At 51.2% G+C, this 27,776-nt stretch overlaps 1 protein-coding gene across 1 annotated transcript; it reads left to right on the top strand.

Moving 5' to 3' along the window:
- On the top strand, positions 1-27,641 carry ONECUT2 (one cut homeobox 2). Its single transcript, XM_056323483.1, has 2 exons — positions 1-1,255; positions 17,490-27,641. The coding sequence occupies exons 1-2, from the start codon at positions 142-144 to the stop codon at positions 17,774-17,776; spliced, it is 1,401 nt and encodes a 466-aa protein (XP_056179458.1). The 5' UTR covers positions 1-141; the 3' UTR covers positions 17,777-27,641.
- The last annotated feature ends 135 nt before the right edge of the window (positions 27,642-27,776 follow it).

Genomic DNA, 27,776 nt, shown 5'->3' with positions numbered 1-27,776 from the left:
AGCGGCGGCGGCGGCGGCGAGGCGAGGACATTGGCGCGGGCCCGGCTGAGCGGCTGCTGCCCGCTCCCCGCGGGGCCGGCGGAGCGGGCGGCCCCCGGGCCGCGGCGCGCTGCCCCGGCGCGGCCGCCGCCCCATGAGTGAATGAGGAGCGGCCGCAGCGCCCGTCGATGCCTCGCCAGAGAGCCGGGTGCCTGCGCCATGAACCCCGAGATGGCGATGGAGCCGCTGGGCAGCCTGCACGGGGCGGCCGGCCATGAGCCGGAGCTGATGGGCAGCCCCAGCCCCCACCACGGCGGCCGCAGCGCCGGGCCGCTCCGGGTGCCCCCCCCGCCGCCGCCGCCGCACCAGGAGCTGGCCCCCGCCGCCGCCCGGCCGGCCATGGTGTCCAGCATGGCCTCGCTGCTGGACGGCGCCGCCGAGTACCGGCCCGAGCTCTCCATCCCGCTGCACCACGCCATGAGCATGCCCTGCGAGTCCTCGCCGCCCGGCATGGGCATGAGCAGCACCTACACCACCCTGACGCCACTCCAGCCCCTGTCGCCCATCTCCACCGTCTCCGACAAGTTCCACCACCCGCACGCCCACCACCACCACCAGCGCCTCTCGGGCAACGTCAGGGGCAGCTTCGCCCTCATGCAGGACGAGCGCGGGCTGCCCGCCGTCAACCTCTACGGGCCCTACAAGGAGATGCCCGGCATGGGGCAGAGCCTCTCGCCGCTGGGCAACGGGCTGGTCCCCCTCCACAATGCCCAGCAGGGTCTCCACGGCTACGGGCCGCCTGGCCACGACAAGATGCTGAGCCCCAACTTCGACGCCCACGCGGCCATGCTGGCGCGGGGGGACCAGCACCTCTCCCGGGGGCTGGGGACGCCCCCCGCCATGATGCCCCACCTGAACGGCATGCACCACCCCGCGCACCCGGGCCACACGCCGCCCCACGGGCCCGCGCTGCCCGCCGGCCGGGAGCGGCCGCCCTCCTCCTCCTCCGGCTCGCAGGTGAGCAGCTCGGGGCAGCTGGAGGAGATCAACACCAAAGAAGTGGCACAAAGGATCACGGCGGAGCTGAAGCGCTACAGCATCCCGCAGGCCATCTTCGCCCAGCGGGTGCTGTGCCGCTCTCAGGGGACCCTCTCGGACTTGCTGCGGAACCCTAAGCCGTGGAGTAAACTCAAGTCCGGCCGGGAAACCTTCCGCAGGATGTGGAAGTGGCTGCAGGAGCCCGAGTTCCAGAGGATGTCGGCCCTGCGGCTGGCAGGTAGGTGCGGGACGGCGGCCGGCGGGGAGCGGGGCAGCGGAGCGCGACCCCCGGGGACTCCAGCGCCGCCCCGGCCGGCCCCGCACGGCCGCTTCCCGCCGGTGCTGGTACCGGTCCGGCTCAGCGGCCGCCCCTGTCGCCCGCTCGCAGCTGCCGGGCGCGGGGAAGAGGGCCCGAGGCCGGCCCGTGCCCCGGCGCCAGCGGGGCTGCCGCGGGGGCGCTGTCCGCTGCAGCCGTCGGGCGGCCGGGGCCAGCCGCTCTCCGGGGCCGGGTGCTGAAGGGCGCCCTGCGCGCTCTCCGCGAGGTCCCCCCGCACGCCGTGCACACAGCCGACACAGCGGCCGAGCGCCGCTGGGCGGGGGCTCCGCGTCCCGGGGCAGGCGGGGCCGGGCGGAGCAGCGGGGGGGCGGCATCTCCGCGCGGCCCGGCCGCATTGTCCCGCGGAGGGCGCGCGGGCGTCCTCTGGCGCGCGCGCTGAGCGCCGCAGCCCCCATTGTTCTGCGGGCGCAGAGGAGGGGGCGGCAGTCAGGGACCCCCGGCAGAGAGCCCATGGCAGGGTCCCCGTGGTAGGGACCCCTTGGCAGGCACCTCCAGCAGAGAGTCCATGGCAGGGACCCGGCAGGGCCCCCTGGCAGCGCGCTGCGGGGGAAGGACTGGGCGCAGCCGGCTCCCACGCCGTCCTGGTCGGAGCGCGGCCACTCGCCCTTGTGTCCGGTAGCGCGGGGCAGCGACCGGGCCGGGCAAGCCCCTCCTTTGTCACCGGCGGAGCCGGGGAGAGCGGTGCGGTTTGGAGAGCGGGGGGCGACCCCGGCCCCCGCGCCCTGCGGCGGGTCAGCCGGGGGCGGAGGAGGCTTTGCGGGGCCGCCGTGGCCGTGCTGCGGGGCCGGGCCGGGGGGACGCGGTACAGGGGTGCTGATCCCCTCCTCGGCTCTACCGGCGGCGGCAAACCCCTCCCGGCCTTTCCCGCACCCCCGGCTGTCCACTGCGCCTCTGTTTTCAGCCAGACGAAGGTCCCGAGGTTTGTCCGGCACAAGTAAAGAAAAAGCTGGGGGTTATTTTTTATTTATTTATTTGTTGCCGGAGCACACGGTGATATCGTCTTCTCAAACAAACGTGTTTAGAGGGAAATCGATGTCGATAATGTTTAGAAGATTAAAAGAGCATTAATGCTGGCAACAGGAGCATAAACGCGTGGACCCGGTTTTCATTGATCTGGAACCTGAGCCGGCTCATTTCCAGTAATGCTGCTGGTGCTTTTCCTTCCCAGCACCGGTCCCGGGTGGGGGGTTCCCCACGGAGCCATACATGTAGGGCAGAAAATCAGAAAGAGCAGCTAAACTGCCGCCCGGCGGGTGCGTAGATGCGATTTCTGATTTTCTGCCATCCACACGGAGTTATGCCCATGTACTTCTGGGTCTCCACATTCCCAGTTTCCCCTGAATGCCGTCGCATCCTGGAGTGAAGTTTGGAGAGAGCTCGGTCGCCGAGTGGGCACGAGTTGCACGTGGAGTGGGAGCTGGAGCAGGAAAGACCTTTGCAAATTACCGTTCCCTTCGGGAAATCGATTTTTTTAAATTATTATTACCACGTGTGAATATGCAGCTTCATTGCCTCAGTACTTCCTTCTTCCCCTTCACGCGCCTGCTTAAATCCCTCTGAGCAAGGGAAATAAGCCAAAAGTATTTCAGATTTCTGAAAACCACCAGCCGTTTGCCCCGTCCTCCTGTAAGTTTTCCCCAAACAGGACGAGAATCTGCTGTCCTTGGAGGGGAATGCCCCCGCTCCTCGTGGCAGCTGTAGCAGTGCGGTGTGCTTCTCCTTTCTTAAAGAAGATATAGAATAATGTTCTAGTTCTTTACCTTTCTTTTCCTTTTTCCCCTTTCCTTTTTCCCCTTTTCCTCTTTCCCCCTTTTTTTTCCCCTTTCCGTCCCTTATTTCCGTGCTCACCGCCTCCCGCGGCCGGGGAGCGGCGGGCCGGGGCGGCAGCCCCAGCTCGGGGGTGCGGGGGGCCTTGGCGGGCCGAGGTCCGAGGGCAAGACCCGGCTCAGGCGCAGCCGCGGCGGGGAGAAGCGGCGGGTGTTCCCCCGGGCAGACGGGGCAGGGATGGGGCCTTCTGGACCCCCGCCAAACGGGACCGAGGGACTACCCCGGGTTCTGGGCTGCCTCGCCGGCGGGACCCCAGCCCCAGGAGGGCGGCGGGCAGGAGCCTTGGCCCGCTGCGGCCCCGCCGGGCAGCCCCTCAGTTTGTGCTGGGGGGGAAATACTGGCGGTCTGTAGGTGAGTCAGTGCGTGAATTTGCGGGGGCAGCTCGGAGGGCAGGGCTCAGCTGCCGTGCCGTTTACCGGGGCCGGCTCTGACAAGCACCGCACCTCGGGGCGCTGCGGTCCCCCGGCAGGCAAACCGGGAGCGTGCCCCTGCCACACAGTGTTCCCGCCCGCGGGATGGAGGGGGGGGGGGGCGGCTCGGCACGGTGCTGCGGGGGAGGGGGGGGGGGGGGCGGCACGGTGCTGCGGGGCCGCACCCCGCGGCTCCCCGCTCCTCTTTCCGGGCGGCTCAGCAAAACGCTCGCACCGCTTGTTTACATGTCCCGATTGCTGAATCACGTTATTGGTGATTAAACGTTTTTGCACCCAAAACACCCATCAATGAGTCGTTAGTGCAGAACGGGTGCACTGACCTCGCCGTGTTTATAGCCGTGCGATCGCAGCGGGGTCCCGGGGAGGCTGTGTGCGCCCCGCATCTGCTCGCCCGCCCTCGCCCGAGGAGCAGCGGCTGGGGGCCGGGGACGTGCCCACCACGGGCCCGGCGCGCTCGGTTCCACGGGAGCTGTGGCCGAGGCCCCGTAACGGGTCCCCGCCTGAAAGCCCCGGCCGTGGCCCCGCCAGTGCCGGGGCGGCCCGGGCCGCGCTGCTCCGCTCCTGGACCCCGCGCCCCGCGTGCCGTGCTGCGGCGCTGAGGGGGCTGCGGGGTTCGGGGAGCTGCGGGGCTGGGGGGCTGCGGGGTTCGGGGGCCTGCGGCCCCAGCCCACACGGGAAGGGCGGGAGCGGTGCCGGGGGGGGGGCCGTCCGACCCCCCGCGGCGCGGCGGGAGCGGCAGCGGCACCGTCAGCACCACGGACAGCGGCGGGGCGGGGGCGCGCTCGTGGAGGGGTGTGGGAGAGGGATGGAGGGGAGCAGGGGGGATGGAAGGGTGCAGGGGAGGGAGGGGCACGGGGGGTAGAGGGGAGCGGGAAGGAGATGAGGGGCACAGGAGTGGGATGGAGGGGACCAGAAGAGCTACGAGGGAGGGAGGAGAGAGGGGAGCAGGATGGGGTGAGGCACCTCAGGGCAGGCAGTGGCTGTGGCCTCTCCCTGGCCCAGACCCTGGTGGGCTGTGGGGGGCCATCCCAGCGGAGGGAGGGATGGTGGCCCCGCATCCCACCAAGGCCAGGCCTGCTCTGGTGCAGCTGACCCTCCAGCACCCTTCAACCCTCCAGCGCCAGGAACAGGCCTTGTACTGGAGCTGATGGCGAGGGGTGGGTCGGGTGCCAGTGGACTGCTGTTGTCAGTCCATCCGCTGCCTCTTTGTGCCACACTGAATGCTGCTTTCTCTGGATTTTGAGACTGTTTTGTTGCCTGTAGCTACAGCTAAAAATTAAGGCGTAATAACATCTGTATCAAGTGCGTTATCTATGTATAAAACTATTTCTTAGTGTTGAACTAAATATACAGGTACATAAAGATTCTTTGAAAGGTGCTTAGTTGCTTGAAATGTTAGTACTCTCTTCAGATATAGATTAGCAGTTATGTTTGAACAATCCATGTGGTAAATTGTGGTGCTGGATGATAAATTATATTTCTCATGTACCAACTCTCTGAAATAATATCCTGCCCTATCTTTTTGTTCCACATTATTTCTGAAGACATTTTTGCCCTGCAGAAATTTGAATACCATTTTTGTTAAACAACCAGTTTTCATCAGGTTCTTGGTTGGCTGATAAAGATCTGACCACATTTGTCATTGCATTTCTGTCTTTTTTTCTCCCCTCTACTTTATTCAAGAAACAATTAGCCGATCAACATGTGTTACTTATTCTGAGCTTTTCCATCCTGTTCTTCACTCTTCCATTATTAGATTTTTTTCCAGCATCTCATCTTTTCCTAGTATCTCTTAGCCATCTTCATTTCAACTGAAATATCCCAAACTCAAATTATTCCTCTGCATCTAAAAGCTGCCAGAGATTATTTGTCGTGAGGAACACATAAAGGAGAGAACATTCTTGCCAGAAGGATTATTTTCCAGTAACTGATGCTGTTTCTTCCCTTGCTTTTTACAGAGGCATTTTGACTCAAACCTTGTGCTTTTTTCTGCACTGTGGCCCCAGTTGCTCATCCTTAGCACTCTTCCCTTGTATTATTCACAAAATCTTGTCCTCAATGTTCCTGCCATCCACCAGTTGCAACTGGCTTTTTCATCCCTTCCAATTATGCATTACTCAGAGATGACAAGCTTCTTGCCAGTAACCCAACACATCTGTTCTGAGTCTCCAAGCACCAAAAGTAGCAGATTCCTCACATCAGAGGAGCTCCCCTGTGGCTGCCTTCAGAGTAGAAACAGGGCTCTGCAGGTGTACAGAGAATTAAGCTAACAGGGAAAGCAGGGCTGAAAAGGACTTGAGTCATCACCTGTTCTGACAGTCTGCACCGTTCTTCAAGAGTCTCCAGTGATGGGGATTTCTCAGGCTTCCAGGGCTTACAGGTACAAAAAAAAAATCCTTAATGACTAGCCTTAATCTCCCTTTTTGTCTTTTAAATCCTTTGCTTCGCATCGTATCCCCACTAGACAGAGTAAAAAAAACCCAAAATACTCCCTTTCTTCTGATAGCAATCTGTATTTAAGACTTCTATCTTGTCTTCTGTCTTCTCTAGAAACAGCCCCATCATACTTTGGAGATGAATATGCAGGGAAAGCATTACGTTCAATGGGACAGATAATACATCTCTTTTTTCCAAGGTAAAAGATTTTGTATCCAGCTCTATCAATCTTGCAGACTCTTGCATAAAAGGCACTCTGATTTATAGAGGATTTTTGTACACAGAAATCATACAAAATAGGCTAATCTCAAATGGGTTCAGTGATAAGATCAACCAGACAACTCACTGATGGCAGACAGAAGTGCAATCAGAAAAGAAATTTGAGTGTTTTGAGGTTGGTTGGGGTTTTTGAGCTATAAAACCAAACTACTTAATTGTGAAAAAAAGGGGACTCAAGCCACTGGTAAATGCTGCACAAAGGAATTATTAGGCAAGCGATAGAGGCTGGCAGTTTCCCAAAACACAAATTGTCTCTGAGACCAAAATATCTCTAAGTAAGCAGGGAATATATTTATGAGTAGTGGTGATTTTCCAGCAGATCTCATCTTGTCATAATGGGCATTTAAGAACGGGGGCCTGTGCTGAGGCATTAAGCTTTGGCAAGCAGTACATGGCTGAGGAAGATAAAGGAAGAGCATGAGGAAGTCTTCCTCGGGGAGCTTCCCACACACCACCTTCTCCATTTTCCTTCTCCTCTGTGTTTATCATGCCCACTTGATCCTGTATCAGGTGAGGACACTGCTGCTTTCCTTGGCATCCAGTGTCACGGCACAAGCATCCTTCCTCTGGCTATTGCTGGTAAGGACCAGTGGCACCACAGGCTCCCAACGCGAAGAGGCTCACACAGATTAGATATAAACTTCCAAAGTTTTTCCCTTGTCCTTCTGGCATCTTTAATGCCAAGTTTCTCCTCCACATGTCTGGATCCTGCTGGGGTACAGCATCTTGGCGCTCCTCCCACATCCAGCCCTGACCATGCCCTGCAGAAGAGGTGTCCGGTGGGGCATGGCCACACAGACCTGACGCCAGAACCCTGCTTGCTGTCAGCTAGCTCATACCATTGGGGTGACAGGAGCACTACCTGATGCAACTGCTGTCACCCACACAGCCTGATGAGGGGCCATCCCACCTCCCATCCACCAGCTGTGTGGTAGCACATTCACTGTGGAGGTGTGAGACACCCCTAGCTCCTCTGCCTGGAGGTGTGCCCCCCCCCTTCCTCGCCTCCCCATAATACCTTGCTGGTGCCTGGGGGAAGGTTGCTTACCTCTCCTGCTGAGGCTGTGCTTTCGTAAGCCCCTGGGAAGAAGGAAATGGGAACCAGGCTGTATGGCAAAGAACATGGCTCCTCCCAGGCCTGCTCTTGCTTTGTGTACTCGACAGTTGTCTGAAGTGCAAGGAGAGCCCGGAGAGCCGGTGGACAGCATAGATCTGTCATTCCCAGATAAGTTGGCAAAGCTTTGCTCCTGTCCTCTCCTGTTCCTTTATAATTGCACCCTGTGCATAACAGCCATTAAAAGGAAATAATCATTCCCTGCTTTTTCCCACGACTCAGAACTTCTGAAAACAGGCTGGTTCTGGAAGCACACAGCCAGAACTTGGCAGTTCTGTACTTTCCCTTGCAGTAGAGCCCATGGGACTCGGCTTGCGACTCTGACTTGTAAGCGTTAAGGTGCAGGAGGGAACTGCAGCATGGGAGGCTGTCAGAGCGACAGAGCTATGGGAAAGCTGCTAGATGTAATCAGCAGAAAACCAGGAGGCAAGGTATTTCAAATTCTAATCCACTCTCAGACTTCAGACTCCTGTTCCGTGCTTGCTTACCTACCTCAGCTTCAAATTCCCAGTCCTTTCTTGGAAAAGATGCCTGAAATGCTTCCCTTTCTCCATGGGGAGAAGGTCATGGCTGTATTCTGGTGCTTGAGGGGATGTGCTGGCGCACCACTTGCAGCTGCTGCTCCAACAGGCAGAGCAGCTAGTGTGGGAACACTCTGGTTTCAGCTCTGTGCTCTGACAAGGGGGATATAAATCCTTGTTACAGAAAAGTGTTATAATTCAGCTGGAAACTATTTTGGGATTCAAAAGGGAGAATCTCCAGAACAAGAGGAAACATAACTCTCCCAAGCATTAGAAGTGAAGGGCTGGCAGAGCACAGTTTGAAGCATCCAGCATTTTGCTGTGGCTGGATAGAGCATCCGAGCAGCCTGGTTGCTGCAAGAGCTGGCAATCCTGGGGAGGGGTGCCTTGGCACTGCAGATGGGCTGATGCTGCTCATCATGGTTGGGTGATGGTATTTAAATGCTGCTGCTGCTTCCACAGCTTTTGTCTGCTTGTTCTTCTAAAAGCAGCTGGGACTCTGAACCAGAACAAGTGCATTTTCGCACCTCGACAAGGCTGACACAGGCAGGGTCTGTGTCTGTCCCTGCAGCCCCTCTGTTCCCCTCCTCCCAGCATTCCTGGCTCCCTGCAGGGTGCCCTGGGGTTGTTGTCACACCCAGGGCCAGAGGTCTCACAGGTAACTGTGGGCTGTTGCACCCCTTCTTGGGAAAACAGGAGTCTGTGGGGAGAAGTGAGATCCCTGAAGTGCCCGCCTGCAACAAGGCTACGGCGTGAGCTTGCACCGGCTCGGTGGTGATCCCAGCCCAAGGGAAAGCTTATGTATCCCCCAGCTCTTGGGAAGGAGACCTTACGGGATCGCGACCAACGCTGAAACATAAATCTGTCAGAAATTGGGTCTGTTCCTTCCGCAGCTCACAGAAAGCTTGTTGGTAGGGAGAGGGCTGGATATGGAGTGTCAGGGGCCTCTCCCTGGCTCAGCCGCAGAAGAGAAGCTGGGGGTCCGCTTTGCTGCTTCCATGCACGGTTAGAGCTCCCAGCCGCTTGGTGACAAAGAGTGCATTGAAACTGTACTGCGTGCTCACCGAGTCTCCACTCGTTCGCACCCTGGAGTGCAATAAATTGGCCCTATCCCATCTATTATTTATTATTCTGTATTAATGATGGAAGTATATTACAATAGTACTTAGAGGCCCTTGTCAGAGATCCCACACCGAGATGGGTGTTGCAGCACTGCAGGGGAGGAAGCAGCCCCTGCACCACAGAATTTACAGCCCAATTTCAGCCACCCAGCAGATTTACAAGAGATTTGACACAAATAGCCTGAGACCTGCTACATGCCAGAAAGAAATATAAAAGAACCAGGTCCCCAAACCCATTAATCTTTTCTTCTCAAATAGCTGAAGGATGCAAGACCTAGAGAGGGGAAGGCATTCCCTCCATGGCAGAATTGAGAGGGAGAAAAAGCAGGTTGAGCACCAAGAAAACCCCATCCATGGCAGAGAAACAGCAAGGTTGTGTGCTTCGTTCTCAGAGCGTTTCAGGAATCCTTGTATGTCCAAATGGGAATCGTGGCATAGGGAACGCCTTGCCGTTACAGCAGGGTTGGTTTGGGTGAGCAAAGAGATCTTCTCCAGTAATGACAGATCTTCTCTGGAAGGACAGGATTAACACTTCGTGTCATGCTTCTCATTTGTAGGCGCGTTCTGTTTTTCTAGGAAAATGCCATCAGAGGGCATTCACAGGGATTATGAAAATCAGAAGGGTTTTGTGTGTGGGCAGCAGATGGGAAGGAGCAGGGGAAGGCGCACTGGCTGCACACCCCAACAATGTGATTATTTGCATCTTCATTCAAATTGTTTCTTGTTACATAATGATTTTGTACACAGTGGAGTACTTAACCTAATTTGTATTGATCTCAATTGCTTTCATTTGTGCATACTTAATTCAGAGAGGTAATCAAATTGATTTTTGAGGCCTAGTTTTTAAGAGATTGTACTAACACAGATATACAAGAGGTTGCTTTAAGTGAATCATAGCAAAAGAAAAACATTTTAAACCTTTGGAAAATGTTTTGATGGTCATTTCATTGTGTTCTGTATTATTAGCATAATTAAATTTCCTTCACATTGAGTTCTCCCTGAAATCAAATTGAGGAACATTTTTTAGTTCCATCAGACAGATAACTGGGTTTAGTTGACTTTGTACTACACCTGCATGAAACCACATATGGGAGATCAATATTCATGGCTTATCCTTACGAATGATAGAGAGAAATGACTTACTGCTGGATTAAGGGAATATTGTCCTTTACTTGGCTCCTACTTAACATCTGCTATTTGTTTTGTAGGTCCAAAGTCACTTGTGCCATTGGAGTAAAAACATCATAACCCTGGTGATTATCTAAGGGTGTTAGTTAATGTGAGAAACCGCAGGGAACCAAATTTAGAGGAGATGAAGACAAAGGGAGGCTTTTTTCAGTGAAACTGGACCATGAAGTATGGCCCAGAGAAATTTCAGACTGCTAAATAGGCCTCCAGGGTTTCTGGTTAAAACCCCCTCACCGAATTGGTTTAAAAGTAGAGATACCTGAGGGGGCAGATGGATTGACATCAGATTTATCTTGGGGTTTTGTTTGTATGAAAAGCCGGGCTTGCACTACACAAGACAGAAAATCACAGGAGCTGTTCCATTAGTGTTTCCAGCATCCAAAGGTTTCATCACATCAACATTTTTCCCTTTGCTTGAGCGGTCGTTATGTCTATTTGGCACAAACCTAGCCTTGTGCAGTGCTGAGGCAGACGAGCAGAGCTTTCCCCAGCCTCTGCCAGCAGCGCAGTCCCCATCTCTCTTTCTCAGGTGTGGGACGTGGGCTTCCTCTCCACTGGTGGCATTCACAGGGGCACGTGCCCACCCAAGCTCTGCAGATCCTACTTTTGGAAGTACGTGCCATGATGATTCACAGGCACAAAGCATCCAGGCTCTGCAAGCAGCTCCTCTTCACCAAGGACTGCTCTGGCACCACTCCAGCTCCTGAGACCCCTCCCCATCCTGCCTGTCCTCCTCCTCCTGATGCCGGTGACCCTCGTGTCTTCATTTCCATTCCCCATCTCCCTCCTCAAGCACCAGTGCGGGGGGAAGCAGAGGAGCCACAGGAGGAGGGAAGCCCTGCTGCATGCCAGGGAGCATCGCTGCCCTGTGCCTGGGGGCTCGGAGGGTGGCATTTGGCTGAATACTAGTGCAGTGCTGCCAGTCATGGTGGTGAGCTCTGTATCAATCAATTTTAGCCTACGTGTGGCAAAATCAGTTTCTATAAAAAGGACCGGTCTTTCTGTGCATGCATAAACAGCTGATAGGAGCTATCACTGCCTGCAGGGATATGCAATGCTGCTTCTGGGTTTCATAAGGCCAGCATTACACACTGCAGATTGATTGCTCTGAGCTGCACAGTTTCAGCTGTTAACGATGGAGCCTGGTTGGTATCTTTCAGTGAAACAAACTGTCGTGAGAAAATGCCAAATCATCCAATCTGAACCCATTGCACTTCATCAAGCTTCCACCAGCCCTGTGGCAAACTCACCCCGGACTGTGGGTGCCACCCCATGGGACCCCACCGGCTGCAGTGGCTCTCCCAAGCGAGCTGGGCCAGGGCTGGAGCATGGTGGGATCCACAGCCCGGCGGCGAGGTGGGCAGGGGTAGGCAGAGGTGCTCCGGGCGCTGGGGACTGCCACAGCTCCCATTGCAGCAGGGTGGAGGGGGGACCCCCACGGCGGTGTTAGTGAATCCTAGTGAATCCGTTGCCTTTTGCTGGTCATTGCCATGCACTCACCTTTAATGATAAATTTCCCAGTGCTTCATTCTTTGTAAATGGAAGTTTTAAAGACAATACTTATCAACTGAAATGATTCTAGATATTTTTCACGATTTATAGCTATTTGTAATGCATGGGCTGGCTAGGTTCCTCTCTTCTGAGGCAGAAAATGGAAAATAAAGAGTTATTGTTGCAGAAAATAAGACAAATTAACTATTAGCAGAAATATTCAATTTAGTGCTACTCGGTGACAAAAGAAAACTGAGCTTCAATTAGAAGCATGTGAAGTTCACAAGGAAACCAAAACCCAGACAGGCTTGCAGAAATAAAATTTTTAAAAATCACCACTTTTCTGCAGTTCCCTTTCAAGCAGATGGGGTTACAGACACTAGAACTGATGCAGTGCACGTCGGTCACTGCAGCCCCTGGTTACAGTGAGGTTGTGATTCTTCCAAAGTGGTGTGATACGGTTCTTCTTTTCGTGTAAATTGTGTTGAAAGCTATCAAATGTGGGGCAGTTTAGAGCAAATTTTCTTTGAGAAAGAGAGGTGGGTCCCAAGGCACGATGGAGCCAGCGGCAGATGTGAGCAGAAGCTGTGTCCCTCCCCACTGCCACCCACTTGCAGCAAGGGAGGAGATGCATCCCAGCTGCATCTGACACTTGTGCCCTGGCCATGCAGGGGAAGCTGGGACAGGGCTTTTCCATGGCTAACGTTAGGTGAGATGAGTGCCAGCCCTGCCAGTGGGGTGAGCCAGGTTACAGGTGCAGGGGATTCAGGGAGACAGCTCCTTAGCAAGGCTCTGGAAACAGAGCTGGACGAGCCGGGAGCGATGGGGTATTATCCAGTTCCCGGGGCTGCAGCTGGGATCAGTGGCTGGATTTTGCTTGCCTGCTTGGCAAACAGGTGCTGGTGCTTGGCTGGCACGTTTCCCAACTGCCACACGCACAGTAAGGTGGGCTTAGGTGAAACTTTCTGAGAGCTGCCTGTCTGTTAGCCAGGAGGCATGACTGCCTGCCTCTGCTCTCCCTGTCTCCGGGATCTATCCAAATATTTCAGCACATGCTTAACCTCAGGCTTGCAAAAACGCTAATAAAAAAATCAATGGAGTGTCTTGCATATTTAAAGCTGAATATCTGAATAGTTGTTGTCTTCATGGAGAGGAACCTTATTAGCACTGAGAACTGCTGAGATGCTGGGGCTCACTCCCATCATCTCCTGGGTGCCTTGCCTGACTCACCTCCCGCCTCTCAACACTTAATTCTGGGTGCTTTTCTCTATTTTATTTTTTTATTTCTAAGCAATACCTAATTTGATTTTCAAGCAACGTCTTTTAAACATTCCCTCAGTTTTAGCTGCAGGACAAAACTATGCTCACTGAAGGCAGACTGTCCCTCCTTGAGGAACGCAGCCCCACGGTACGGTGTCGGCTCTCCGCACCGCCCTTAATGCCTTGTCAGTCGGTGGGGTTCCACTTCAGTCAGCATTAAGTGAGGCACTACCGAATCTATTTCTGAGCTCTTTCTGTATTTATTCTATGTAAAGTGTCTTTAGTCCCATGTAGAAGAAAGTGATGATTTCCATCCGCCCCCCTCATTTATGGCTTTCAGTTCTTGCCAGTTGTCCATTTTCTTCCATAGAATATGTTCAGTATTAACTGTCATTGATAAATCAAATTGTTCTTAGAACTAAGATGGCTGCTTCCCTTCCCTCTACTATTAGAGTGTTTCTGTATGCAGGTTTCCTGGAAAAGAACTTTATTTTATTAGAGTGCTCACTTTTCTCTTCTGATAAATGCATGTCAAGGAACGTTTGCCTTTATGGTGCCTTTTCGAGAGCAAACTTAACAGTTCAAGGAAAGTATTTACTGAATGCATTGAAAAGCACATACCTTTGCATTATTTATTATAAGATACCAATAACTGTAAAACGCAGAGTATCTCTGGACATAAATTAGTGATGTTAGGAAACACTAGACTCTTTCCAGTGTCCCGGAACCTATTAGATGCAGGTGCTTGTCACATCCCCAGTGCTGGAGATACCAGACAGAAGGCGAAGTGACAAACGCACAAATGCAGTTTAAAATCCGCCTTTTCATCTCAGACAGGCAGTAAAACATTATCTGTGGAGTGTGTTAGAGCTGCGGTCAGAGAACCCAGAGTCTTCTCGTGCGATGCCTTTGGGCTAGTTGCCTCTGGAGACCCGAGTCTGGCCATCGGGATGCAGTTACAGCTCATCCTGATGCCTTCACCCTGATGCCTCCACCCTGCCCACACGGCATTGTTCCTGCTGCTGCCTCTGGGAGAGCTGGGCTGGGAACCGCTCCCGGGGCACTTGCCCGTAACCCCAAAGTTGGGGTTTGGACCCGACTCCGGTTCATCCTCCCCTTACATTTTGGCCCACCTCTGCTGCAGCCACTGGAAGCTGGCAGCTGAGAACAGATACAAGAGGGGGGTTGAGATCAGGCACTGCAACAAAATATTCCAGTTTCCTGCAGAAATCCTGTGAAATACCATCCCATGCACAAAACCAAGCGGATCAGCGTAGTCTTTGATGCACCCAGCTGAGCCAGGCTCCATGTGCTGTGCTCTGGTGCAGGTAGATGGGTACAGGCCCGGCTTCAGGTTTATTGCAGACATTTCACAGTCTGAGTTTTACTCTTTGGGCCAAGGTCTCATTTCACATTCTAGACCTGCAGAATTATTTAATAGGGCTGCTTAAAAACCCGCCCACTTATCAATTCACTCTACTTATTTTGCCCCAGCACATTACCTAACCATGTCAACATATGGATTTTTTTTATCTTACTGCTCTGTGTAGACAGCCTTATCAGGCTATTTTTAAATCTGAGTATGCTACGGCAGTGGTATTGGTTTCAGCAATTGATGTTCTCTCTGTGCTAATAAATACAGATCAGCTATTAATACTGATTTTTTTTAGGATCCATTAGCATCGCTTGGCACAGCGATGGTCCAGCACTGCTGCCCTGCCTGACCTGAATGCTGATGGGCACTTCTGGCTGACTGCACCTTTGGCCTCCAGAGCCTTTGCGGGGAGGGTGGGGCGCTGGCCCCTGCAGAGTGCTGCTGGCTCAGCCGCCCTCCCCAGCCAGCCCCCCAGCTCCGTGGGCTGGAGCAAGCTGGGGAGCGGGGAGGCCGCCCGTGCCCAGCCTCCAGCCCCGGGAAGCAGGGCGTCAGGCTTTGAGGCAGCAAGGATGATCTGAAGAGGAAGGGGAGATTTAGTTTCAGATTAAAGGCATTTGACTGTTTTAAAGGAGATGTGCGATCCCGGGTATTTTATTTTGTCCTCCTGGAAGGAGGACATCAAAATGTGTGCTGTAAACCCAAATGTAGATGAACGCAAATATATAGGGCCCAGGTTTCTAGGCAGCCCAGCTGGCTTTGCACCTGGACCCCCTTGCACAGCCTTGCTCTGCTGCGTCTGGAGCAGCATCCCCGGGTGTGCGACAGGCTGCTGCCACAGCTGAGTCCCAGCAGTCTCTGCGTAGGGTGGAGGGAGAAGGGAATGGTGCCCTGGGGTGGTGAAAACCCCAGGGAAGAAGGACCAAGGGGAGCCGGAGCCTGACCCACTGCTATGGAAGCCTGAGCATTGTCATCTGCACAGAAACAGGCTCTGGTAACTGCTGCTGGCAAACGTGGGGAGGAAAAAAATCTGCCAGTGTGTTTCTTCAAAGCTGCATGTTCAGAGATGATTTCCGTCGGGAAGCATTACCTCCTTTCTGGAGCAACTTGTTGAAAGCATCGTGTAGGGGGAGCGTATCATGCCATGTACTGCTGTGCTTGGTTTCAGCAATGCTTCCAAGTTTGCTTATGGAGAACACAGTTCAAGACTGGGCTGTGAAGCAGCGATGAAGAGGATGGAGCAACCCACAGCGCACAGGGGGTGTGAGGTGCCTGGCTGCCAGCAGTGTGGAGAAGCCTTGGTTGGCCTTGAACTGTTGGGTGGCAGCTGGTGGATGGCTTTGGAACAAAGGCAGGGGGTGCCTGCACAGCCACATGATCGAGGGGTATGTGGAGAGCTAATTGCTGACGAGGGACGTTGCCTCAACAGCAGGCACTGCTACTGTTCCATCTCAGAAATTTGCAATTTCATGTCTTCCTTTTTTTGTCTGTAGCTTTTCACTGCTGCAATCTGTGGGAGGCCAGGTGGAAGGGCAGGCTTTCCGAGAGCGGCAGGATCTGAGACACGCCAGAGGGTCTGGTTGTTCCTATGCGAGGCTGTAAACAAACAGTCTTGCAGCAGAAATTAGGAGTTTGTCTCACCACAGATGTCTGATGTTTTGGCAGGTTTTTCAGAGAGCAGCTGTTGCAGCAGTGGGTAAAAAACACCCATAAATGGGTAAATGGTTAAAAACTGGCCACAGAGGTCTCTCTCTGGGGAAAACAGGCAAACAGAAGGTTCAGCTGGACAGCAGCGGTTTGTGCTGTCAAACGTGATTTTTCCCCAGTGGTGGTTGCACAAGGTTGCTGCCACAGGAGCTTTGACCGGCATTTGCTTTGGGGTGTTTAAAGTAATAAAACTCCTGTACAAATGTTAGACTGGGCTGTTGGGGAGGAAGAACCAGGCCTCCTTTTCAGGGTGGAGATGATAAATGTGGGAAGCGGAGCAGCCTGTCCTTGGTCAGACAGAGCAAAGCTGGGAGTCCTCCCCTGCCACGGGGTCTCACCCATGCCTCTGCATTCCCACAGGCGTATCACCAGTACCCATCCATTCTGCAGACATCTGGGAGAGGAGCGGCTGGCAGGGAGGCATGCAGCCCGGTGTGCTGCAGATTTCAGCTGATGCCCAGCACACACCCTGCAGCCCCAGATGGAGGGCGGGTTTGAGTTGCAAATCGTGCAGGGAGCTCGGGGAGGGGGGGTAGGGAGGGCACTTTCTGTTTGCTCAGCTGTCCTTTCCCCTGTATTAACAAAGCAGGTTTGGGGGGTTCCTGCCTTCACCACTGTGTCCACGGTAATTGTTTTAAGTACATGTTTGGAATGGCAGATGAAAAAAGGCTATTTGTCCCAAAATATGGATAAATTTATTCTAAATGCATGAACAGCAGTTCCCAGTGTATTTCCTCTGTCCTGTACATTACCCAGGGGGTACAGTTTACATGGTGGAATAGTGGCCTGCGCAGTTTTGTTAAAAAATAGTGATCTGCTGTTGTTATATACTACTGCACACGAGAAGTTCTGAAAAGATTTAATCTTTGTCTTAGCTGTTGAGGGGGGGGAAATGGGCTTTGCATTTTCTTTCCTAGGCTGACATCAGATAAGCTAAATTGTCAATTCTGATGCTGCTGTAACAGAAGAGCAATGCTTAGATGGTGGCTTTATAAAAAGTGTGGAAAACCTCAAAGTTGTGCGCTGCTCAGAAATGGCAAGTGAATTCGAGGGCTCTGTCTGGGGATGGCCAGGGGGAGTGCTCCGATTGCCTGGGGGTTCGGTGCCCAAATGCCTAACAACCAGGTGCCCATCCAAAATAATTTCTGAAAATGCAGGTCTTTGGGATGCCAGCGCAAACAGTGCTGTAGCCCCCCTGGATTCTGCCATGAGCCCCTGGTCCCACGTGCCGGCTCAACCGCAGCTGCACGCCACCAGCTGGCAGGTCCTACAGGGGGATGCCAGCTCCCCCCACCCCCCCCCAGGCCAGTCCCCACGCCCGGGGTCTGTGGGCAGCCACGCACCTCCTGATGCTTGCTTTCTCTCTGTCTCTGCCCACCCTTCCCCAGCCTGCAAACGCAAAGAGCAAGAGCCGAACAAAGAGCGGAACAACTCCCAGAAGAAATCTCGCCTGGTTTTCACAGACCTCCAGCGCAGAACGCTTTTTGCCATCTTCAAGGAGAACAAGCGCCCCTCCAAAGAAATGCAGATCACCATCTCTCAGCAGCTGGGCCTGGAGCTCACCACCGTCAGCAACTTCTTCATGAACGCCCGGCGGCGCAGCCTGGAGAAGTGGCAGGATGACCTGAGCTCCAGGGGCTCCTCCTCAGTCTCCAGCACCTGCACCAAAGCGTGACAGGGAGCGGCTGGTGCAGCACGGCATGGCACAGCACGGCATGGCGTGGCAGAGAGAGTGGCTTCGCAGCAGGGCCCTTCACTGGTGACTTAAAGCACAATCCTCCTGGAAACGAACCCCAGCCCAGCTGTAACAGAGGACACTTCTTATGGCTTTTAGTCAGTCTTAAGAGGCGCAAATTAAAAATTAACCTCTTTCTATACAATACTATGCTCAGGACAGGCAAAGCAGGTCTGAAACGTAGGGGAGTCATTCGTGAGGCAAGTTTCTCCTGAGCCCCAAAGAGCCCCGGCCAGTGGAGGTGCCGCTCGCTGGGCAGCCTGCCCGTGCCCAGCGTTTGCCGGCAGGGCGCTGGTGCTGGCCACACCGCCCTGCACCAAAGCTCGCCGCTGTGGCACAGCCATGCAAGAACGGAGCACAAAGTCTGACACGTAGACGCTAAAGAATCCGAGAACCTGTTTGTAAAACTCAGGCATGGTTTTGTTAAGTGTTTTAGGAGAAAAGGAAAAAAAAAAGATCAAATTTAAGTTTTTCTTGGTTTTGTTTTTGTTTTTTTTTTAAGTTTGTTTAATTTAATCAGTGAGTATAGCTTGATCTTGGATCAGAAAAATTCAGTTCACTTGAGCTCAAAGTATCAAGCACAAAGCCAGTTGCTACAGAGATAGGTACGATCCTGGACTCAGTACAGCAATCGTTTCAAGATACAGTCTAACTTCCCCGGTCAGTAGGGAACGCCTCTGTCACCACATGAGCCTCAAGCACAGTTTGCAGTTTGTCACAAATTCTGTGTTTGTACCTAATACAGATGCACACTCAGGAGGTCAATTTCATTGCTACAGTACATGGAGCAAACACAACATTTTGAAAGATCTAGATTTTTTTAGGTCATTAATACATCGTTTTCAGTTACCAGGGATCTAGTTTCTCCTCAACAACATCCTTCTTACTGAAATGTGTTTATTGTTCAAGGTATTTTCGTTCTTTTTTGTTTCGTTATTTTACGGTACTTTCAAGCAGGAAAAAAAGAGAAACGAGCCCTTCAGATGCCACTGACCGTTTTAGATGTGCCGCATATGACTTCAATATCTATTGCATCCCTAAGTTCCTTTTATCCACCAGTTACCTAAGCTGGCGGGAACACAGCACACCAAAGAGACAGGATTACTGCAAGCCAAAGATATTTATAACTTGCCATTTTCCCTTCGTCATTGCTGGTGAGGGTGGTTGTTTGGCGACGGAGAAGCTTCACAAACTCCAAGCCCTCTCTCCACCTCCGGTGGCTGCTGTGCGGCTGAGCAGGCAAGCAGTGCTGGCAGCTGGTGCGGCAGAGCCCCGGCCACAGCCACACCACCAGGGTGGCCCTGGCCGAGCCTCGCAGCCCTGGCCCACGCTGCCCAAACAGCCGTGGCAGCTCCATGTGCACGCTTCCTGGTGAACGGCCCTTCCTGGGGCGCTGGCTGAGCCCGCAGCAGCAAGCCAAGCGTAGTTGTGGTTCTTTAGAGACCCTTGAGACTTTTTTTATGTACTACTTAATCGAAACCAAAGAAACGTTTTCTGCACCTACTTCTTCTGCAACAAACTGTTCCATTTAAAAATAAAGTAAAATCAAAAAAAACAAGGAAGCACGTCAGGAAGCAAATGAGTAACACACTGTGTTTTGACAGACATCTTGGACGTTTTAGGAAGCAGATCTCAAAGAAAGGGTTGACAAGAATGGTAACAAAGCAAAGCCAGTACAATTGCTGCTTCGTTTGACAACTCAAATTATCTTAAAGTTGAAGATTGTCTTTAATTTGTGCCTATGCAGCTTTTTTCAAAAGAACAAGGAACAGAGCAACCAAAACCTCAACAGCTACAATACCAAAGATGAGGATTATCACTACTTGTGTTCCAGTTCATTATGTCCTCTTGCATGAATAATGCATATAGCACCACTGATCTCTGTACAGGTAATCACTTCTGTTTCTTTGTGCATCCAAAAGGGTGGGTTCATTTATGTTTTTCCTGTTTCTGCCCCACATGGGATCTCTCCAAGAGCTGCATGGACTCCAAGTGCATGATGTTGGGACACTACACTGGTATGTCTCCTCTCTCCAGAGCCACATAGGAAAATCTTGTCGGTTGGGTATGACTTGTTTTTTTGGGTAGAGTTGGTCTCCTGTGTGTCTAGAGCTTTGAACAGCCATCCTTCTGTGTATGAAATCGGTTGAGTGAACCCACACCCTTCTTTCTCCTACCCAGGGATAAAACTTGCAAATTTGTCTCTGTACTGATTTTTGCCATTATAAGTGCTGAGCACTGCCACAGCCTGGCCCCTGAGATCAGATCCTGATCTGAACCGCAACGGAGGTTTCAGCAGCTCCTGTGGCAGTTTAGTAGTTTGTTCTGACAGATCAGAGGCATTACGTTTGTTGGTCCAAGTCATGATGATCCAGATCATGACATGCAGACCTAGGTCCAAACTTATCTTCCAAGCCAGAGCGCAGCGGTACCATTTTTCTCCATCTCTACCTTTAAATGAGGGCTTCTGTTTAACTATTTTGCAAAACTGCTGCAGTCATTTTCCAAGTACATACACTTAAAAAAAAGAAAATCAAAAAGCTTTGTCTGCTCAGGACAGAAGAGGTTTCTGAAAAGTAAATGCAGGATCCTCACAGCTAAACTGGTGGCACGTACCAGCTCTGGGAATCAAAGCATCCCTCAACATAGATTTCCAGACAGATCGTGCATGGTTCAGAAACAATCCAAAGAAGCCTCATAGTCAGACACGGAATAAAGCTGCTAAAAAATGGTTCAGGTCTGGGCTGATGCCTGCCGGTGCCTCCGGGTGTTTGAGCTCGGTGCTCAGAGCAGCACGCTGCAGGGCCGTGCCTGGCTGGGGTGGTGTGGTCATGTGAACTTTCACCTACATCCCCATCCGAAAGGATCCCCTCAACCCAGCCTCTCCGTGTGCGCCCTGACATGGCATGGCCCTTGTGGGCGATGCCTTGTCTGGAAGCATCCCCCTGCAGTCCACAGCGCTTCGATTGCTTTCCTCGTGCTCCATCCCAGGGTGCCCCTGTAACCGCCGCAGGAGGTGATGTGCCACGCTGGGAAGCCCAGCTGTCATTCCTTACCTCCCCTTCCCTTCCCACAGTGGCAGGCAGAGAAGTGTGTCACCTCAGACGAGGAACGAGCCCCAGGCATTCTCTGAGGCATGCACTTGGCTGTTGGTGTCACCGCGGGGGTGGCGTGTGGGACATCTCATGTAAGTGACATCCAGGCACTGGCAGCTTCGCCCCCCGCATGCCACCATCCTTGGGGGCAGAGGGGCGCCCGCCCTGGGCTTCCCATGACGCCCGTGAGCAAAGGCCTGGGCTTTTTATTTCTGTTCAGAGTTCATCCCAATAACCATAACGAAGTAAGTCTAGATCAGTTCCTGAATTATTAAAAAAGGTTTCTTCAATGAAATAATTAATTTTCTCCAAATTGCGGCAGTTTTTGTTATGCAATATTATGGCTTAAGTTTTTGCCTCAACCTTACAAATGTTGACGCGCAACCTCCTGCCCCACGGGAGCCATTGTCCCGCCGAGCGGTGCTGAGCTGACCCTGCTGCCCACACGGCAGCGTCTGCGTGGCAGAACACACGAGGCTCCTCTGTGCTGGGCATTGCCGCTATGTCAGTGCCCATGTTCCCTCCATATTGCTCAAAACCCATTTGCATCCGAACATCTGAAAATACTGCTGCATTTTTTATCCCTGCATCTTTCGTGGCCCTCTGTTACGTCTTCCATTCCACTGTCAACTCTTGTAGGCTTTTATGTAGCAGCTATCTCAGAAGGGGAGTGTTGGTAGCATATACTGTGGGTAGATACATTTGTATGTACACGTATGAGCAGAATATATGCTATATTCTGCCCATGCTAAAAGAAAACCAAAACTCAAATAGATATGTTACGTTTATATACCTTATATTTATGAATCTATAGAGCCATGTAATGTAATTTGTTCCTTTTATTTATTCTGATATGAAAGATTAGTATGTACAGATAGTATCCCATCATCTTCTGTACCGTGTACTTGGAGTTACTACCATGGGCACATCCAAGATGAATTCAACTTTCAAGACACCTTGGATATTGCTTAATCATCCGTGAAGGAACAAAGAATGTGCTTGATGACTTCGGTTGAATAGCTTTATTCTGGATCTCTCTTCCCTAAAGCTGAATTCAAAGACCTGAGAAGGACTAAACCAGTAAACTGTGCTCAAATGCACATAAGGGAATAGGGATCTCCTCTTCCAAAGCAAGACACAGTAACGACACGGTATTGCAAAGAGTGTGCTAGCTTCGGACAAAACCCAATCTTTTTCTTGCTTGTCACAATACCTGAGTATTTTTAAGACATGGGGAAACTTTATACTTGGCCTCCTTTCTGTTTATTAAGGGGAATTTTTATTGTTTAATTTTTTTTAAAAGGCAAAGCTTAAAATGGTTTTATCTTTTTCCAGACACTTGCGGGTTTTAACCCAATATATTATCTATCAATAATGTAATTTATTTAATTTAGTCTTACAGTAGGTCCTCAAATCTCTGTTCAGTCTAAATCCCACTGAGTTTAATTTTAGCTTTAAAGTTCAATGGGAGTTTTGCCTGAATGCAGACTGCGGGATCAGGCTCTGATGTTAGCTATTTTGTAACTATTTAATTCAATCATTTCTGAATTAATTTGTGGTTAATTCTTCTTATTTATCCATTTTACTGTTGTAGTGCATCAGAGATGTGAAGTGTGTGTTAGTAAATACACTTAAAAGTTAGTATTGCTTCATAGAGCAGCCAGGTTCTGTCACAGACAGGAGAAAAATAATTAGTTACATAAAACAGGAGTCTAGTTTAAATTTCCTCTTTTATTTTGTTTAAATGTCAAAGTTTAAATTATTTAAGTTAATTTCTTCCCATCTGATTAGAAAGTGCAACATACCTTTATTATGGCACATAAAGCCTTCATAATATAACTTATTTATTTAACTTATTCATCATCATCAGAGGATGCCCTTGTACAGTTTTTATTTTTTATTTAGAATTATCTTTAAAGCACTACAGCTGATCTTCTGTAAGAACAACAGAGCAAATTTTGAGGACAAGCAATGAATATTCAACCTAAAACTGTGCATTCAGAAAGAAGGGGGGAGGGAGGGAAGACACTGGGATACTTTGCCTGAACTTTGGGCTTCTTAAAACTTAAGCTGGGGGAAAAATAATACATGCCAAGCAAAAAGAGAGAAACCCTTAAACTAGCTGCTTCCAGGAATGAACTTGTATGTGTGTAAAAATAAAGAAAAAAGAAAAAAGAAAAAAAAAAGGAAAAAAGAAAAAAAGAAAAAACCTTTCTATTTCTAGTGAGAACCAAAGAGGCTACCTCACTGACTTTTTCCATTTGTAATTTTAATTGTGTTGATGATACCAAAGATACCAAAGATTTATTTTTCTGTGCGGTCTGCATTTTGCTTGTGCTCTTTTATAGTTTCAGCTGTTCTCTCCTACACACAGTAACGTACAGCTGCAGCCCAGACACCCAAAGAAATGCTTCTCGTGGAAGCTGCCAGTTCTGGTGACGACATTTTCTGTGTTTCCCTTATGCCTTCCTGCCAGCCAAACAAGTCTGGGGATGTGAAGCCATTTCACGTCCTTCCCCACACCAAAGTCTGGTGGATGGAGCAGTTGTGTCGACCCGGAGGTGAATCCAGGCTTTGCCCAGCAGCCGGTTCCCTGGGGACAGGGACCTGCACGCGGCCACCTGCCCAGGTCCCGCTCACCTGTTTGTACTGGGGTGGGCCAGCATCAGCAGTGGGAGTCAGTGGGAGAAACTATTTTCAAACAGCACCATGCTTGAACAGAAGCTAAGGGGCTGGTCTGTGGGCGGCCGTGCTAGCCAAGCCCCCTGTTGACGGCTAGGCTGAGGGAAGGGGGATGCTTCGTTTGGGCACCCAGGCACCAAGCAGCCAGCCCTCTGCTGGGGCGAAGCCCAGCTCTGCCTGGCCCACTGTGTTCCTCATGGGCCCATTCCCGTTCCTGGCGGGCCCATTCCCGGCAGGCCCGTTCCTGTTCATGGTGGGCCCGTTCCCGTTCCTGGCGAGCCCAGTGGGCATGGCAGACACAGAGACTGATCTCTCCTGCTTATGCTTTGTTGTTGTTTACAGTTTTCGTATGAAAATCAATTGATTGTTTTTCTCAAGCTGGTAGTGAAACAAAGCTACATTAAGCTCCATTAGTATCATGTTCCTAAGCGATTACTTAAAAGTTGGCTGGTTGTCCCTGGGGAATTAGCAGTGCCCTTCAGCGTTTGTTTCTTCTAGCCTGGTTCACCCTGTTGATAGAACCGAATCAACCGCTCCAATGAGCTGGACCCACCGGTGGGCACTGCCGGCTCTCCCCAGCGCTCCCAGCCGCCGCTGCTTCCCTTTGGACACCAAGTCAACTGCTCCTTAGGACCCCCAAACCCTGCTGGGGCAGCACTTGTCCCGCAGTTGGAACAGCGGGAAGGTGAGCATGGGCTGGGCTGTAAATTTAAGAGGGAAAAAGCCCACCTCGTTCAGATTGCAGGTATGCATTTTTGGCTGATCTTAAAAGCTAGTTTATAAATCTCTGGGCCTTGATTTAATGGCAATTAAGGCAGGTGACACTCACCCAGCGCAGCATGTCCTGCGTTGGCGAGACCCCACATCGGTGCAGAGCCCGGCGGAACCACGTCCCAGGGGCTGCCTGCTGCGGGGGCCAGAGCCTTTCCCTAAGAAACCTGCCTGAGCGATGCCTTTGGATTCACACAGACCGATGACCAACAGCCCAACACAAAAGATACACTTTAATTAAGTGTCGCCTTTTCTTTTGTATTTCTTTTTGGTTTTAAGTCTGTATTGGAAGAGATAGGGACTTGACAAGTGTGCTTTTTATATCTATATATTTATATAGTCCTTCAATAAAAAGCTATAATAATTCTCAGGATGCCTTCTGGGTGTGGAGGAGACGATCTGTCCTTATGCTGGGCAAAACCTCCCTGCCGTGCGGGTGGCAGGCTGGACACAGAAAATCCCAGAGCTGGCAGCATCCTCTGCAGCAACCGCGTTCCTTACCAGACTCATGCTTCACTTGCAAAGTGTGACATTACCACGGGACGAGTGCCTTGTTTGAACCAAAGCAACGATTTTGCCAGTCTAGACCTCTCTGTGCTTTTTTTTATTCTTCCTGTGAATACCTCAGCTTCAACTGGGCCGCCGAATCGTACCTGGTGGGCTTTTTGTACTGTGGTGCTTTGCAATGCAGCCCTGCAAAGAACAAAACTCCTAATAATACCAAAGGCTCCTCTCCTTCTCCTTCTCCTTCTCCTTCTCCTTCTCCTTCTCCTTCTCCTTCTCCTTCTCCTTCTCCTTCTCCTTCTCCTTCTCCTTCTCCTTCTCCTTCTCCTTCTCCTTCTCCTTCTCCTCCTTCTCCTTCTCCTTCTCCTCCTTCTCCTTCTTCTCCTTCTTCCTCCTTGTACTCCTCCTCCTTCTCCTCTCCCTCGCCCTCTCCTCTTCTCCATCTCTATTTCTTCATGGTTCCAAAGCTTTAATATAAAACTGGGCATGTTGGCAACGCAGACCGTGCAATCCCTTACCGAATTTTCTCAGATATACCTCATAGAGAATAGTTGTTTAGAGTAATGTTATTATAGCGTATGTAATAAATTATTCACTGTTTCTTTTTGGTAACTGTGATTTAAAAGAGAAAAAGCTTTATACGTTTTAGGTTGTGCTTTTGTAATAGATGGAAAAGGTGCGCTTAAAAATGTACGTCAGTCTTTCTTCCCGTTGGCTTTTTTTGTTTGTTACGGATTGGGGAAAAGTTGCAGAATGAGCCCAAAGTTTACAGTTTCATATTTTGCTGAAGAAACAATCTGTGTTAATTTGCTCTGTTGAAAAAAAAAAAAGAAAAAAAAAGATTCTTTTCTACATTTGTGCTACTTGGTCTGAACAGCTAATTGTTCTGTGTGATGGTGTAGTGTTATAATTAGCAACTGCCAATCAGTGCTACCATTTTTATGCATGAGGCAAAATCTTAGCAGTGTGATGCATTGTGGCTCTTAATGGCAACTTCTTTTTTTTGCATTTGAAAATAGGCCTTTCCGTTTGATGGTATTTATTTATGCATGGAGCCTGTTATCTGTTAGCGGTTCTGGCGCAGTTGTGTATACACGTGAGCTGTGAAAACACGCACAGTTTTGCCTCACACAGTGAAGTACTGACAAGAACTGAGAGCCAGATCAGTTCCGACCCGCCTGTGCTTTAAATGCAGACTCAGACTGAATTCCAGTTAAATTGGTATTTGAGGAAAAGTTTGGCCAGCTGGCAGCTTTTTCCCAGCTGATTCGGTTGGTAAGCCAGTCACGTGGAAATACACATCTCGCTCAAATTGGATCCAACTGTGCGTTTTTTCCCAGGACCAGGAGTTACTTTGGCTTTATGGCAGCCCCTTGGGCATGGCACAGGGGACCAGCCGCGGCGGCAGCGCTGGGAGAGCCGGCAGCATCCCTTGCCTGGCCTGCGGCTCCCGCCCGGGGCTAACCAGCTGGCCTGTTGCACCGGGGCGGGCGCTGGGGCTGGGGGTCAGCGGCGCTCGCCCACCACATCGCCTGTCGCAACGGGGAGGCTGCTGCAGGGTGGCACAGCCGGGCCCCCAGCGTTGCTCCTGCCTGTGCTGCCCAGCTGCTCCCCTGCTGCCGCACGCCCACCGGAGCCAGCACCGTGCCGGCCCCATCTCCCACCGCCCTCGGCTCTGGGTCCAGATGTATTAAAAAGCTTTACACCTCCCTCGGTTTACCACCCCCGCCATGGCACAAACCAGTCTCACGCTCAAGACCCACAGCTTTACGGCACCGCTAGCGGGCTGGCAAATTGATTGCCTTGTCTGCCCAGGTCTGGCTTCGGACGTGGGGTGTCACCCTGACCTGCTGGTCGCACTGGACATAAAGCCAAACCAACTACCAAATACACTTCACTCTGCACAGAAGAGTGCCACTTGGGGATAAGAGTACAAGAGTCGCAGTCTTCTAATGAGGCATCTGAAGTAACATCGGTAGAGTGTTTATACTGTCTGTCATTAAGGATATATTAGAAATGTGCTTTCATTAGTGCAAAGAAACATATTTTTATTTGGCCTTATATGGTAGATTGTGAGAATGAAAGCTTTGTAATATAGTCTGGGTTGTTTGGGGTTTTTTTTCTTATTTATCTGCCAAAGACAGTGACAGATACAAGAATTTTGAATAGGGTTTGGTTTTTTTTTGTAAGACAGTCAATGATTGTAATAGCGTTTAATCTTCCAGAAAGCTTTATATGTTCTTCTGCATTAAGCAGACTCAATACTTCTTTCGTCAGACTCAACTCATGCTGGCAGATCCCAACGCTACTCAGACTGCACGCAATTGTTGTAATACCTACACGCTGAGTTCACCTGCATTTTTCAGTCCAAAGGCAAGGAGGGGTATGTGAGACAATGGCAATGTTCACTACTGTGGCCAACAGTAGATGGTCCAGCTTGCTAAAATTTGCCAAGGTACTTGTATTATGAAATTTAAGGTATATTTTATTATGCCATTTTATGTCATTTTTTAACTTTGTGGAAGGTGATATGTTGAACTGAGTGTAAGCTGAGTTTTTCAGACAAATGAAGTAGCTAAAGAGTGAATGTTATTTTATCATTAAAGGGTTTTTACTCAATGATTTGTGCCAATAGATGTCCTTTATCTTAATGACGAGTATTACATTGCTTTCAATTTTTTATTTATAGCTATTGATGTAAAACCCACACACACATATTATTTGCCAAAGTTCAATAAAGGAGGAAAACAATGCTCTTGCTTCCTTGTGCAATGAACAGTTCCTGTTTTTTTCCAGGTGCCTTCCCAGTGTCCGGCTGCTCAGTGCAGCACGACCCCGCATGCTGGGGGGAGCGGAGCTGCTGGGGCCTGTGCGGGCACTGCCATGTC

Source organism: Falco biarmicus, chromosome W (genome assembly GCF_023638135.1).
Source record: "Falco biarmicus isolate bFalBia1 chromosome W, bFalBia1.pri, whole genome shotgun sequence".
Taxonomy (NCBI): domain Eukaryota; kingdom Metazoa; phylum Chordata; class Aves; order Falconiformes; family Falconidae; genus Falco; species Falco biarmicus.
Note: the sequence above shows the minus strand (reverse complement) of the source record. Positions and strands in the feature narration are given on the sequence as shown.

Excerpts from the sequence above, each read along its gene's own strand:
- ONECUT2 (XM_056323483.1), top strand. The coding sequence starts at position 142 with ATGAGGAGCGGCCGCAGCGCCCGTCGATGCCTCGCCAGAGAGCCGGGT. Across the intron at positions 1,256-17,489 it reads GTCGGCCCTGCGGCTGGCAG|CCTGCAAACGCAAAGAGCAA; the intron begins GTAGGTGCGGGA and ends ACCCTTCCCCAG.